This window comes from Pseudorasbora parva, chromosome 10 (assembly GCF_024679245.1).
Source record: "Pseudorasbora parva isolate DD20220531a chromosome 10, ASM2467924v1, whole genome shotgun sequence".
NCBI lineage: Eukaryota > Metazoa > Chordata > Actinopteri > Cypriniformes > Gobionidae > Pseudorasbora > Pseudorasbora parva.
In genome coordinates this window covers 34,268,963-34,283,270 of record NC_090181.1, presented here as the reverse complement: position 1 = coordinate 34,283,270, position 14,308 = coordinate 34,268,963, and the positions used below count along the sequence as shown (strand labels likewise).

The following is a 14,308-nucleotide window of genomic DNA, read 5'->3' as shown; positions in this document are numbered from 1 at the left end:
TTAAACTTCACTTTGGTCCTTCTTGTATGTGTTTTACGTCCCTGAAACAGCATGCAGACTACAGTACAAGGATAATGAATTTATATTTATACTTATACTTATTCTTAATACTTATTATATATATAGTTTCACAAGGGCCACTCTGTGATGGCTAGATGACTGGGTCAGAGCATCTCCAAAACTGCAGCTCTTGTGGGGTGTTCAGAGTCTGCAGTGGTCAGAATCTATCAAAAGTGGTCCAAGAAAGGAACAGAGGTGAACTGACGACAGGGTTATGTGTGGCCAAGGCTCAGTGATGCACGTGGGGAGCGAAGGCTGGCCCGTGTGGTCCGATCAAACAGAAGAGCTACTGTAGCTCAAATTGCTAAAGAAGTTAATTCTGGTTCTGAGAGAGAGGTGTCAGAATACAAAGTTCATCGCAGTTTTTTGTGTATGGTACTGCATAGCTGCAGACCAGTTAGGGTGCCCAAGCTGACCCCTGTCCACCACCGAAAACGCCAACAGATGTGTTGAACAAACAAGTCCAATCCATGGAGGCCCCACCTTGCAACTTCTAGGACTATGATCTGTTGCTAACATCTTGGTGTCAGATACACCACAGCACACCTTCAGGGGTCTAGTGGGGTCCATACCTTTGTCAGCAAAAGAGGGACCAACACAATATTAGGAAGGTGGTCAAAATGTTATGCCTGATCAGTGCATGTGTATATCTTTTTAAAATTGTATCTTATGCTTAAATCTTATTTCTCTTATCATGTATCAAGAGCAGTAGCGTACTGTGGGTTTTCAGTCAGAAACCTTCACTAACGAGCAATGTGCCGCCATAACACACATAGATACATACAAAATACAGTCATGCACTGTATGCACTACTGCTACAAACCTCGTTTTCAAAGTGCTCGTTGGGAAGGGGGCAAGCGAGACATTGATTTTGATTCCACTGTACTCACGTTAGTCAAAATCACCTCACCATCTTAAACAAACAAACAAAAATACAGACCAAAACGAACATCAAAAGAAACAGCTTCTCGGCTAACGTTACCAGCTTGACATCAGGATGAACACAAAGCTCATTAGAACACAGCCCGTCATCCGCAGCGGCCATAGCTTACTTCACATAGATCGGTCACAACCCGCAAAAAATTCAAACGGCTGATGACATCAGCGAGGGGTATGCTGGGCCTCTGGGGCGTTCTATCACTACATATCAAAATTGAATTGGCTTATGATCCACGTCAGTCAAAGTTATGATCCAATGGAAAAGGGCAGCTTTAACGGAAGGCTAGCTATACTATGATTGCTGGTCCACAGAAATATGAAAAATACAGCTCAGCCTCACAAAAAATAACCACATTCTTTCTGGAAATATAATTGTAATGTACTGAAATAGACATTAATTGCATTTAGACACATTCAGACACACATTCATTCAATATCTATGGATTTTATTATAGGCAAGACAAGTCAAGAGTTGATTTGAGAGGCTAAATTGATTAAACATGTGTCACTATTGGCCGCTGGTCGCTTGGTCGTAACTTAAAAGATTTTTTAACTTTAATTTAACAAACAAAAAATTGTGAAATATTACTGCTTTGACATTAAAAACAAAACTGAACTATTTTAATGGCTGCAACAATGTAGGCCAATGTAAGCCAAAAAAAACAAGGACTCCAGTCGGACTCAGGCCAAGATTTTTGATCAGCTGTCGGACAAAACCACACTACGAAAAGCATTAAACAAGGCTTCAGATGACACTGATGCCCGGGGGAATACAGAGACTCCTCGCTGGAGCGGTCAGCTTTGGGAAATGACTTTGATTTGCTTTCCTCCAACAGTCAGGAGCTTATACTAACTGCTGTATTGTAATACCGCATGGCTTATTTTGCACGGTAACTTCGTCACCCTTTCTGTCGAAATAGTCCCACACAGTATGCTTCTTTCCCATTGCTTCATTTTGCGGAATATATCTGTGTCGGCACGTGTTTTGTTGCATGTGTTGACACGCCCCGTGAAAAAAAAGAAAAACACATTTAAACCAGTTAACTGGTAGTGTTAATCGGTCAAAACTCTTACTATCAGTTAACGGTTAAATGGTCAATATGAGCATCCGTACTGCAAAAGCAAATCTACTTCTCATGCACCTATAAAGGATGAGGACTATAATATGAAACGGTCATCTCGTTTCCAACTCGTTCTGTAAGATGTAGACCAATCACAACAGATTGGGCCATCTGACCATTTGGAGCAGAGTAGACTCTTGTAAAGGAGGGATTTAGAGAGACCAAATCCTTTATCAAACTGTTTAGACACTAAGAAAAGCAGTGATGCTGCAATGTATATTATAACCTTGGATGCTTGTAAACCTGTTTTAGGAGGGACCTCCAAAACAAAACCTTTAAAATCACAAAATAGGGGCACTTTAACTATGATCAAATTGCTGTAAAATTTCAACCTTCCTTCATAGCATTTCTTTTTTTTATTTTAGCAGTTTAAATCTATAACCATTTAGTTCCCCTAAGGTTCAAAACAACTTGTCTTTTCTATGGTTTTTGCTGTGTGTCAGTTTTATGCCCATCTTGTCCAGACTGACTAATCTGGCCCTTTTTTCCATGAACGTAAGGTTAACTCTGCGGTCAGAGCCATTGGCCCCTGTGTGCTAGATTTATTGTCTCTGTGATGGTAGCTGGGTTGTGGTCAGCAAGTGCACAGGAGAACCAGGAGGACCGCGGATGGGTTGTGCGTTATTGTAATGGACTCTTGCATGGGAGAATTTACCTGTAAATGTCACTCACCCCACTCCAGCAGATGACATCGATAAAAGCCCCTGTAAATCACACGGGACGGCCCCTACGCCCAATCCAGCAGTCAATATCGCAGGCTAATAAACATGCCAGGGGGCCGTAGTAGTCTGAGATGTGTGTTTTCAAACAAGGAGGACAATTCTTAGCAAGCATGTCCATCTTGACACCTTTGATGGGACTCGTTGGGGCTTAAGCTGCTGTCACACTGTGAATTTAGGCAGTAGTGTTTATAATTATAACAATACGACATACATAATTCCAAAATCAACTAGTTAGTGTGTTGCAGCATTATTTATGTATTATTTATGTGCTATTATGGTATTATTAATATTTTGAATTAGCTTTTATTTTTATATTTTTATTTTAGTAATTTGAGTTTTTTTTCCATATAGCTTTATTTTTTTTAATTTCAGTTTTAATAATTGTAGTACTTCAACTTAAACTTCCGTTTTCTTCAGTTTATTTTTATTGTAACTTTTTGAGGTTAACATTCTAATTTGTTTGTTTTATTTCAGCTTTATTTTAGTTACTGAAAATTATTTTAAATTGTTTTAGTTGTGAGTTGCCTAGTTTTGGATTCACCTGACGCAAATGGGACATGTTTCTTTGGGGTCGCTTTTTAAAGTAATAAAAAATATGGATTCAAATGTATTAACATAACAGTATAAATGCATTCTTTAATTTTTAATGTTTAAATATTTGGATAATGATTTTTCTGTTGTACATTTGTGTTGTACATCACCCTTTCCCTAATATCACTGTAGTTTTATAAACAGAAAATTAATGCTTAGATTGAATTAACATGACTAATAAACACGAATACGACAATGTATGGTTTAGCTGAGTTCAAGCCTTCTCAGGTATTCAACGTAGCCTTCACTGTATAAAATACTATGCAATAATATGTTGTGTTCCATATTCTGTGTAAAAAGTCACATCATCTCACACAAGGATGTTTTCAAACACATAACGGACATTATGAATTTGGAGTAAAATCATGTGTTGTCTTTTGTTGGACAAGAGGTTCTTCAAACATGCTTCTTATGTTTGGAAAGACGTTTGACGCCTGTTGCTTTCTCCAACGCATGTTAAAACGGACTCATACTTGCAGTGCTTTCCGATGGAGCAGCATTTACAAAATAATCATAGACATTGAGATGTCATAATCGCAATACGCCAAAACGGTTTTCACGATTTCAGGTTAACTGCGACTTATTCGTGCAGTTCTATTATTGCTTATTTATCAATATAAATATTGACTACATTTAAAGTCCCCCTGCAGTCATTTATTTTATCCCTTAAAACTCATCTTTGATCATCAAAATTACATATTTAAAAGTTTTTAAATGTTTTTTATGCCTTAAAATAGTTTGAATGTAACTCTAAATATTTGCTTTATATGTGAATATATGAATAGGCAAATGAGTCCCCGCTTCCACTCAATCACTCCAGCTCAGATTTCCTGATCCACTCGGTCAGCTGTAGTAAACGCTACACAATGGCAAGTGTAAATATTTGTTTAATTCAGCCAAATATGTTCAGCCAGAAACAGTTTCAGAGGAAGAGAAAATGATAGGCTTATATAAGTCGATGTATCAGAATCGTAATGAGTTTTATGTATAACATCTGACACTTAACGTAATTGATATGATTAGCTTTTGGCTTGACTATGTTATCAAACAGCTAATAATGTTTTGCTAATGTTACACAAACCATGTTCCCGTTCACCATCTCAGAGCCAGACAGCTGCCTTCTAAAAATCAGCATCCTTAGAAATGCTTTGAACATCATAGAAAATCCTTGGAGAAAAGCCCCGCCTCCATGTCGACAGGATTGGTTACATTTTTTTGACGTTAGAAAAAGCGAGTAGAAGCAACATTAAAAACTTGATTTTCACCACAGGGGGTTAAAGGACATTCCATCAAAGGATGAAAACGATAACTTTTGCCATTTATATCAGATTGATTGACACTGCAAACTGTTCTCCAGTCTACATGAACTGTATCTCAGACCATCCTTATTTACAGTAGGAAAGCTGCTCAGGAGGAGAATTTAGTGAAAAGAGACCGTGATGTTCACTTTAGTTTTTTACTCTTTGCAGCGGTGGTTTAACTACCAAAACACCCTTACCTTTTGCTCATCCAGTGGTAGAGTTTCAGTATTTTTGATATATAGGAAGTGTCTAGTGTTCTCTGTATTTCCTTTTTTCTCCCAGGATGAGGTTTGATTTCTCATCATATTCTGCCTTCGGTCTCTTCTAAATCTCTCCGGATTCTTCCGTTTACACAGCTGAGGGAAAATAAGGTGTTATTTTATGGGGTTATGACAGGTGTGTGGAGTGTTCTTGTGTTTGATTGACACACTCCTCGTTTTGTGAGGATTGAAGGTCTCTGTGATACAGCACGGGTCTGCAGTACCTCCGTACTGGCCTTCTTTGTGTGTGTGTGAGTGCGTGTGTGTGTGTGTGTGTGTGTTTGTATTTTTTTAGTAAAACAATGATGTGAACACTGCCGGAAAACCAGAGACGGATATCATTTCCCTCAACACCTCTCCTCATCTCTGCTCTACTCGTTGTCTCCCCCACCTCACTTTCTCTGTCTGCCAGCCCTTTGGCACGGGCCACTCTGTTCTGACATGCTTCCATCCTGTTGAAAAATAATCCTCAGATGCTACAGCTCACCCACAGAGCAGATGTTCAACTCTCTGAGGCCTGTATTACATCACTTGTGCTGTTGACTTTATGTGCGTCTGGGTCAAACCAGAAGGAGGACATGTCACACTTTAGATTAGGGTCCAATTCTCACTATTAACTAACTATTAACGATAACCTTTCCTGCTTCGCGTCATGACTGCATCACCTCGTGTGTGCATTATTTTTCTAATAATTCAATGGCTTGTCGTCAAATATTCCTTATTGGGCAGGATTAAGGATGTAGAAAATGGTAATTATGGTAATTACAGTACTAATAAACAGCCAATATTCTGGTTATATGCTAATAAGCAACTAGTTAAAGGAAGTGTATGTAAGATTGTGGCCAAAGCTGGTACTGCAAACACTTTCAAATGACTAGAGCGGTGTATCCCCCTCCCCCTCCCCCTAACTCGAGGTTGTCAGATAGGCTGCAGGATCCAGCAGGGACGTTTGTAGCTGCCGCTGTGTTAACTAGAGCAGATCTGGCAACCCGGATGCGGAGACACTACTGACTTTGTGATTGGTCGATAGGTGGAGGGTGGAGCTTCAGGCCAAAATATAACATGTTAACATCAACATCAGCTGAGGGCTGCAAAAACAACTTTTAAATGACAATATCCTGGCCGGACTACTGTTGTCAGTGATATAAGTATTTTAAATTAACATGATTTCTTAATGTCTAGTGACATATCAGGGTAATTTTATGATTCATTGAAATACATTTCTTACATACAGTTCCTTTAATAGTGAGAATTGGACCCTAAAGTGTTTATATTGTGAAACTGGATTTTTTTTCTTTCTTTTTTTAAAGTAAAATGGTTATTTTTGCTGAAAATATGGTTGATATATCAGTAACAACGAATACTAGCCTAACTATTTAAACAAGTAAAATGTTCCAAGTCTTATTGAAGACAATTAAACAGGCTTTGAAATGGATGATAAAGATAAACTTTCATGACAACACAACACTGCATAGTCATGTAATCATGATAGAGATTATATTAGAGTCACCGAATTTAGTACATTTTGTTTAGACCATTTTAGTACTTCAACATTAAGTGTTCAAACTTGGCAAACTTGAACTAAATATATTGCTTTGTTGTTAGTATGGTTCGTTTGAATAAATGTGAATGCTGCCATCCGAACCCTGGTGTGCACCAAACAAGTGGAACAAAACCCATCAACTCTGGTGCTGTTCGAATGAAACATGAATGTTTTCATCATAATTGTGATGTTGCCTATTATAGTTTGGAACAGGGTGGAACACACCCTAAAGCTGGGGGCACACTGTACGATTTACAGTAGTCCTTTACGATTGTTCCTTGTCAGACTGTACAAACATGATCCTCACTGTAAGCCGCGTCACGCTGTAAGATTGCCGCTAGCATTAATGTCAGACTGTACGATAGTCAAGATGTGTTAAAAATGGACGCACACAAGAAAACTCATGCAGTACACGTGGGACTGAAATGGTGGCTACAAAGAAATCTGTAACGTTCATTTTGGTTATGAAGACAATTTTTTCCAGAAGTCAGACTGTAGGACTGTGAGTCAAAACTTCTGACACTGCCAGATTTTTGTCTGAGGTCAAATCTGATCATAACAGTCATTAAACGGCTGTCGGTGAACATGTCAAACTAACGATCAAAGACTTCTGATTTTTGCATAGGATCTGATGAATCTTTTAGGATTTGCAAAATGTATCTCAGACAGCCAAACTGTGGCCAAATTCGTACACTTGTTTTATCATTATTTCAGTTAACAACACTGGTATTTCTAGAATTTGGTGTTTTTGATGCCGTTTGTTTTGAGTGTGAATTAAGGCCCTGATATTCTCACTGCCCTGATTTTCGTTCTTCGTTTAGGGGAAAAAAGTAGTTAGAACTTTGGTCTTAAGGTAAGGACACACCAAACTGACAGTAAAGAACTAGCACTAATAAAAGCAGACTGTGTTGCCTGCATCAGGGAAAAAAGGGACAGGCGACTGTCTACTAGCACGCACGTTCTGCACCTGCGTGTTAATGAGATAACTGTCTTTTTAAGCAGATAGATTCGTCTATATTCGTCATTCAAAAGTGAAAGTACAACTAAGACTGCAGGCATACAAACCATAAACAAAGCAGCGCTTGCTTAACATTTAATTACGCTGATCACGTTCTTTATTCCACTCGTGTTATTATGAAAATATTTGCGCAGTGTTTAGGTAAGATGACGTAACATTTTAACAGTCTTCTGGCTGTGCCGTCATGACTGCCTTGCTTGCTTTTATAAACGTTGCTCTTATTCTCTTGACTTGTTTGCTAAACTGAACAGCCAATCAGAGTTCTCTCTCTCACGACGGCCCAACGCCGATTATATATGTTGAATCTAGCAACAACAAAAAAACACGGCGTTCGACTAGAGCCAACGGTGCAGAACACACCGAATAAAACGAAGTTGTGGCTTAGTGTTTGAAGGTGTTTCATGAGCTGGAGCAACATTTTCTGGAACATCCTTTTGGCCTGATTTTGTTCGAAATTATGCCACACCAATTCATTCTTTGATTTTGCCTGAAGTATATCAGGGATTTAGCCTTCAGGCTGGAGTTGTGCAAAGTGCCTGATCCAACAAAATCATATTATTATTTATCTAAATACAACTTTAAAGCTGCACTTTGTAATTTTTCCATCCGCTAGAGGGCGCCTATTCAAAATAAAGGCGTAGTTTGATGACGCCAAATTTGAGCTCAGGATCGTGGGAGATGTGGTCTTCACCTCACAGCCAGTGGAACAGAATCAGGATAGGACTCATGTTGATGGATGCGAATATGAACACTACTGTAGTATAAAGCAGAGGAGGACAGAGTGTTGAGGGAGCTGAGCAAGGCCGCTAGAGTGATTGTTGAGCAAGACATAGCTCACAAGCTCCGGGACTTTTGTTATAACTGGACTGGACGCGGGCGCTATTTCCGCTTTGCCGATCATGAGTAATGCAGCTGTTTATCATATTAGATACATTTGAGTGTGTTTAAAATGATGTTACAACGTTACTCTGTGTGTTCGGTCAGTGGATGCTGTGACACTTTTTGCACACTGCTAAGAGTAAAGCGCTTTTGGAAACCGAGGGTAACGCAGATATGACGCAATTGACAGGTGACTCCCTCAGACGTCCCGGCTCCTTGGTTAAAATAGCAGTTTTCTCACAATTTACAAATAGCTGGAGACATTTGGGATGTTGTAACAACTCAACTGAGCAAAATATATTTTCTAAATAAAATTAGGGCCATCTTCTAAAATGCCATTGAAATCAAGAAATTAATAATTATGGGGAAAAATAGTTCTGCAATTTATTGTGACAAAGCAGCAGTAAAACATTATCCAGCATACGTTTATATCGCTCTCCAGTTTGTAGGATTGTTAAGGAGTCACATAGGACCAGGATTTAACGTCCACAGGAAGTCTGACGCGATCCGAGAGGCGACAGGGTCAGCTGTGCTGTTTTGTGCGTGCACCCGGAGCAGGCCTGCTTACAAAACTGACACATTTTCAATCATATCGCCGATTCCCTGGAAATCACGGAAAGGCCACGTCGGAGCATTTTATAGAGTACAATGCACCAGATGGGGATTAGTTTTCCCAACATGTGGGGAAAAAAGGTCTTTTTTTTAAAGAGAATGTGTGGTGTATGGGTAATATAGTCGGCTTTGAAAAATGGACCAAATCTTCCGCTGCTGTCTGCAATATACAGTGCCTTTTACGGCCATGAAACAAAATCAAAATGGGCCTACATTGGGCCGTGGAGACACAGTGCTTTATGTGTAGGTGAGAGTGTGTGTGTGCGTGCTGGAGCGTTGCGTGTGTAGGTGTTTTCATTCAGTTGGTGGTAGAATGGCGACACTCTCCATACCTGCAGGGAATTTATTGTGCTAAATGAATTGTGGCCCGTAGAAGTTTGTAAATTGCAAGGCATCAATCTAGAGGAGATAGAGAGAGGGACTCGCCCGCGTTCACCCCGTCTGATATCAATCCTTTACCGCTAAAACCTCGCCTTTCAATTCCTCCCCATTCATCCTGCAGCAACCTCCAGTGTTTAACAGGGATCATGAAGAGCCCTTAACAAATAAAAGCTCTTTAGCGTTTGAGTGCCGCAGATAAATGCGTGAACGAGGCCGTTTATGCCGAGCAATTAGGACGCCACCCGTTATCTGTAGCGCATCGCGTCGGAGACGAGCCAATCGTATTGCCCCGAATCAATAACCCGGAAAATGTGTTAATCTTAAACTACTGTTTTGAAAAGTACATGTTTAACATCAGTCAATAAACATTCTAGAGGCTGGCAATGATTCAGTTAGGATGAGGTAAAGCATGCAATTCAAAACAATTATCAATATGTAAGTTTATACGCTGATTTTTTTTGTCTTTCAAAATGAACAGAATATGCTTTGTGGTGTAAAAAATTATCATACTGGTTACTAGCGCCATAATCATCAAAAGAAAATTACAAATTAATTTGATTTGCACATGGCTCATACTACCATTTTTTCAGATTCAAGAATTCGTAATTTCATAATCTGCTTTCTGTCTCACATCTCCCATACTCTGTCTGTCTGTATCTATCTATCTTATATGCCTGTCTGTCTGTCTGTCTGTCTGTGTCAGTTTATCTGATTATTGATTAGTTTATCAAATGTATGCAATTGTTTTTAAAATGTTTGACTCATCAAAGTTGTACATAATTATTATTCTGGGTCATTCTGGGTGCTGATGTCTCGTGCATTACGGCCGTTAAGAGCTTTTCCACGTTTCTCCACAGCGAGCCATACTGGGAGAGGTCTGCTAATGCAAGCTCCTGCTCCGCCACTAGGCCCAAGACACTCCACCTTGGAGGGCAACAACATACCTCATCACCATGGTAATCCATCCCTTCTATCACATCTCTCAGGCCAACCGGAGACATCAGAAATCACAGATCATCTGCACACCAGACATTTCAACAGCACTCCACACACTGACACAGACACATACCATTTGTACTGTACAGTATAGATGATACAGATGATGAAGATGCTGTGTTTTATAGCATTTTCCCACATTTCTTTTATAACACTGTCCACCTTACAGTCTTTTGTTTTACCATGGTAACTATAGTTTTCACCAAAATGGTTACTATTATAGGTATTGTTATTCTAAAAGTTGTGCTACATTCATGTGATGTAAAAAATAGTAATTTTAGACTTTTTGTAATCTTTGACTTCAATAATCTTCATGAAAGAGATCCATTATTAAGTTTTTGGGCAGAAACTGTGGTTACCATAGTCAAATTTGTTAAAGGGTCCACTTCTCTCATTTTTTTCAGCCAAGAAATAGAAATATACAATATAAGGTTTTTTCCTCATGGATGTATATTTTCTTCTTGTTCGTTTAAGGTAGAATTACTTTTGTTTTTTTTTAATTCAGTGAGAAACCCCAAGCGAGTATTTCCCCTTCGCAATGACATTCTTAATTGATCAAAAACAAGTATTATTGCTTCTGAGCCGCGGCAGCTCAAATAAATTATGCCACAGCAACAGAAATCCAATATGTAATAGGCTTAGTAAGACGAGCTGTATTGCTTATACAGTAGCTCTGATAAACGATGCCCCTTTCAGAAGTGTTCTTTATTGTGCCGGATGCTGATTTTGAACCTGTGAAGATGAAACAAGGCATCGTGGGAAGTGGAGTTTGACGTATTCCTCTGAGACCAGGACAGGCTGGAAGTTTCCAGAAATGACGTGTTTGGGAAGTCTTTGTAGCATACGGAAACGCATTTGAGAAATATGCCGCGCTGATTATATGCAGGCGCCGCTTGATGGATTGGTAAGGAACGGAGGCACGGGGGCTCTGGGATTACTGTCACACTGACTAAAGAGGATTTATTTATCACATTCACAAAAAGCCTCTTCTAATAGCTCATCATGGGGTGTATTTAGAACTATTAGTATAACCACCCTCGGCTTCTGATACACTACCTGCCAGTACGCATAACACCGGATCTGCCGCCTCTGTCATCAGCGCTTTCTCTATTTTTATGTCTCTTTTCTTGCACACCGGCATTCTGTTCACGCTTTGACACTTTAGGTATGGCGTAAAGCCACTAAATAGATTTTCACCTTTTTATTCCTCTTTGAAAGCGTTCCAGCGAACAAAAGCACAATGCCAACACCATCACCACGCCAACATACTGGCATTAGATGCCCTTGCTGTCCATTAAAGAGGCGGATGCTTCAAAAGCCAGAAAATTATTTAAATGGACCGTATTCTGCTTTTGTTGCCGTTTATTTTTTTCCTCCCAGAAGTCCACTTATTATATTAGTCATGGTTTCTTGCACCCGAAATGGTCGTAATGTAGTTTTTCTTGACTATTTTCCTCCCACTTGTTGACCCTTAGAATTAAATGGGTGATGAATTGAGAAATCAACTTTCCCTTTAGCCTTTGTCATATAAAAGTTCCTTGTTAGTCAAAGAAAAGCTTTTATTGACATCAGACCCAGAAAACAAGAGCTGTCAAATATATATTGATCAATGACGCCTCTACAGATAAATGTGTAATGCTGCTTCTGTAGCCCCGCCCACCGACTCGTGGAAATAAACAGATCACGCTATCGAGTAGTGAAAATGCTGAAGATAGCAAGATATTGTGCTTTGCCTGGTTGTGCACTAAACACTATTGCAGCATTTGTTTGGGATGTCTTTTTATCTTGCATATTACTAGGATATTGGCTCTTTATTACTACTTATAAAGCACATATTAATGCCTTGTTCTACATGATCATATTCTACTTTCCTTAATCCTTCCCAATACCTAAACTTAAAAACTACCTTACTAACTATTAATAAGCAGTAATTAGTTGTTTACTTTGGTAAAAGTCGTAGTTAAAAGTCGTAGTAAAAGTCGTAGTTCTCCCAAAAATGAAATTGGTCATTAATGACTGACTATTCAGTCATGAATGTCACTAATGTCGTTCCACACCTGTAAGACCTCCATTCATCTTCAGAACACAGTTTAAGATATTTTATATGTAGTCACAAGCATTTCCATGCCCAGTTTTCCCCTGTGTTAACTATGCAAATGACAAATAAATGCCTCTTGACTCTTGAGAGCGTATGCAGTCTATGCACACTTTACTGTTCATGTCCAGAAAGCTAATAAAAACATCATCAAAGTAGTCCATATGTGACATCAGTTGGTTGAGTAGAATCTCTTGAAGCATTGGAAAATACATTTTGGTCCAAAAAAACAAAAACTACAACTTTATTCAGCGTTGTCTACTCTTCCGTGTTCCTCAAATACAGATTCAAACGGCCATGAATCAGTGAATCAATCAATGATTCGGATCGCCAATGTCACATGATTTCAGCAGTTTGGCAGTTTGACACGCGATCCAAACTGCTGAAATCACGTGACATTGGCGATATATAAAATTAACAGAACATTTTACACTGATTCATGGCCGTTTGAATCTTTATTTGAGGAATACGGAAGAGAAGACAATGCTGAATAAAGTTGTAGTTTTTGTTATTTTTGGACTAAAATGTATTTTTTAAGGCTTCAAGAGATTCTAATTAACTAACTGATGTCACGTATGGATATGTGCATAGACTGCGTATGCTCTGGGATTAAAATATAAAATATCTTAAACTGTGTTCTGAAGATGAACGAAGGTCTTATGGGTGTGGAACGACATTAGGGTGAGTTGTTAATGACATCAATTTCATTTTTGGGTGAACTAACCCTTTAATAACTAGTTATTAATGAGAATTGCACCCTAAAAGTGTGACTGCATATTCATTTATTTCTGAAAATCTTTCCCTCTGCTACAGCTCTCAAATGTCATTTTCCTGCAAACTGCCATGCCATTTTTGGTTTATTAACCAATGGGGCTAATCATCAGTAATATCAAACCTGTATTTTAACCAATACATTTAGCTGAAATACAGGTTCGGTCCTCACTCTAAGCTAGTGTTTGGCTTTGGAGACATGGAATATAGGACGTGAGGAAATGAAAGACTATTGTGGAATCTGTATGTTAATGACCTCCGTTATGATTATCTATTATGTGCTGGTATATTTAACACTGTCGTTCATCTGAACTGGTCTATAATAAATAGTTATTGATGTGTACAACACTGTTCAAAAGATTGGTAAGATTTTATCATATTTTTCATCATAAGTTTCATGCTCACCAAGGCTGCATTTGAATAAGGCAGGGGTATACAGTAAAACAGAGACATTGTGAAATATTATTATGATTTAAAATAGTTTCGTATTTGACTATACTTAAAATATAACATAATTCATTATTTTGGTCAAAGCTAAATGTTAGCATCATTACTCCAGTCAGATTAAAAAAATTGCAGGTCTTTGATGAATAGAAAGTCTTAAAGAAAAGCATTTGCTTGAAATATAAAATTTATTATGTTGCAAATGATTTCTAAGTCTGTACTGCCTTTTGATAATTTAATGCATACTTGACCGACATACCTACTAACTCTTGAACAGTCGAGTACATGTCATTCGAGTAAATGTCATATGTCAATGGAGCTATGAAGTCACGTTGATTTCTAAATTAGCTTTTTTTTTCTTAATTAATTTCCATATATGGTCTCTGGATGGAGCTTTGTTATAATGTTTTAGCAAGTGCATGGTAAGTTTTGATGACATATCCCCTTAAAGGTTATAGTAACTTAAAAAAAAAGAAGAAAAAGTGTTAACTTTTCATACTTAGGCTGACATGCTTATGACATGCTATAATGTTATCTTTCCTGCATTACACACACACACACACACACACACACAC

General features: G+C 38.5%; 1 protein-coding gene across 4 annotated transcripts in view; it reads left to right on the top strand.

Moving 5' to 3' along the window:
- Window positions 1-14,308, top strand: part of LOC137091488 (neuronal PAS domain-containing protein 3) — a 406,675-nt gene that overhangs the window by 77,764 nt on the left and 314,603 nt on the right. For 3 of the 4 annotated variants that reach the window (XM_067455959.1, XM_067455958.1, XM_067455960.1), the window contains exon 2: window positions 10,285-10,383. The exons of the other annotated variant lie outside the window; for it this stretch is intronic. In XM_067455959.1, the coding sequence (XP_067312060.1) occupies window positions 10,285-10,383 (99 nt within the window). The remainder of the gene's footprint in view (window positions 1-10,284; window positions 10,384-14,308) is intronic. 4 annotated transcript variants of the gene reach the window in all.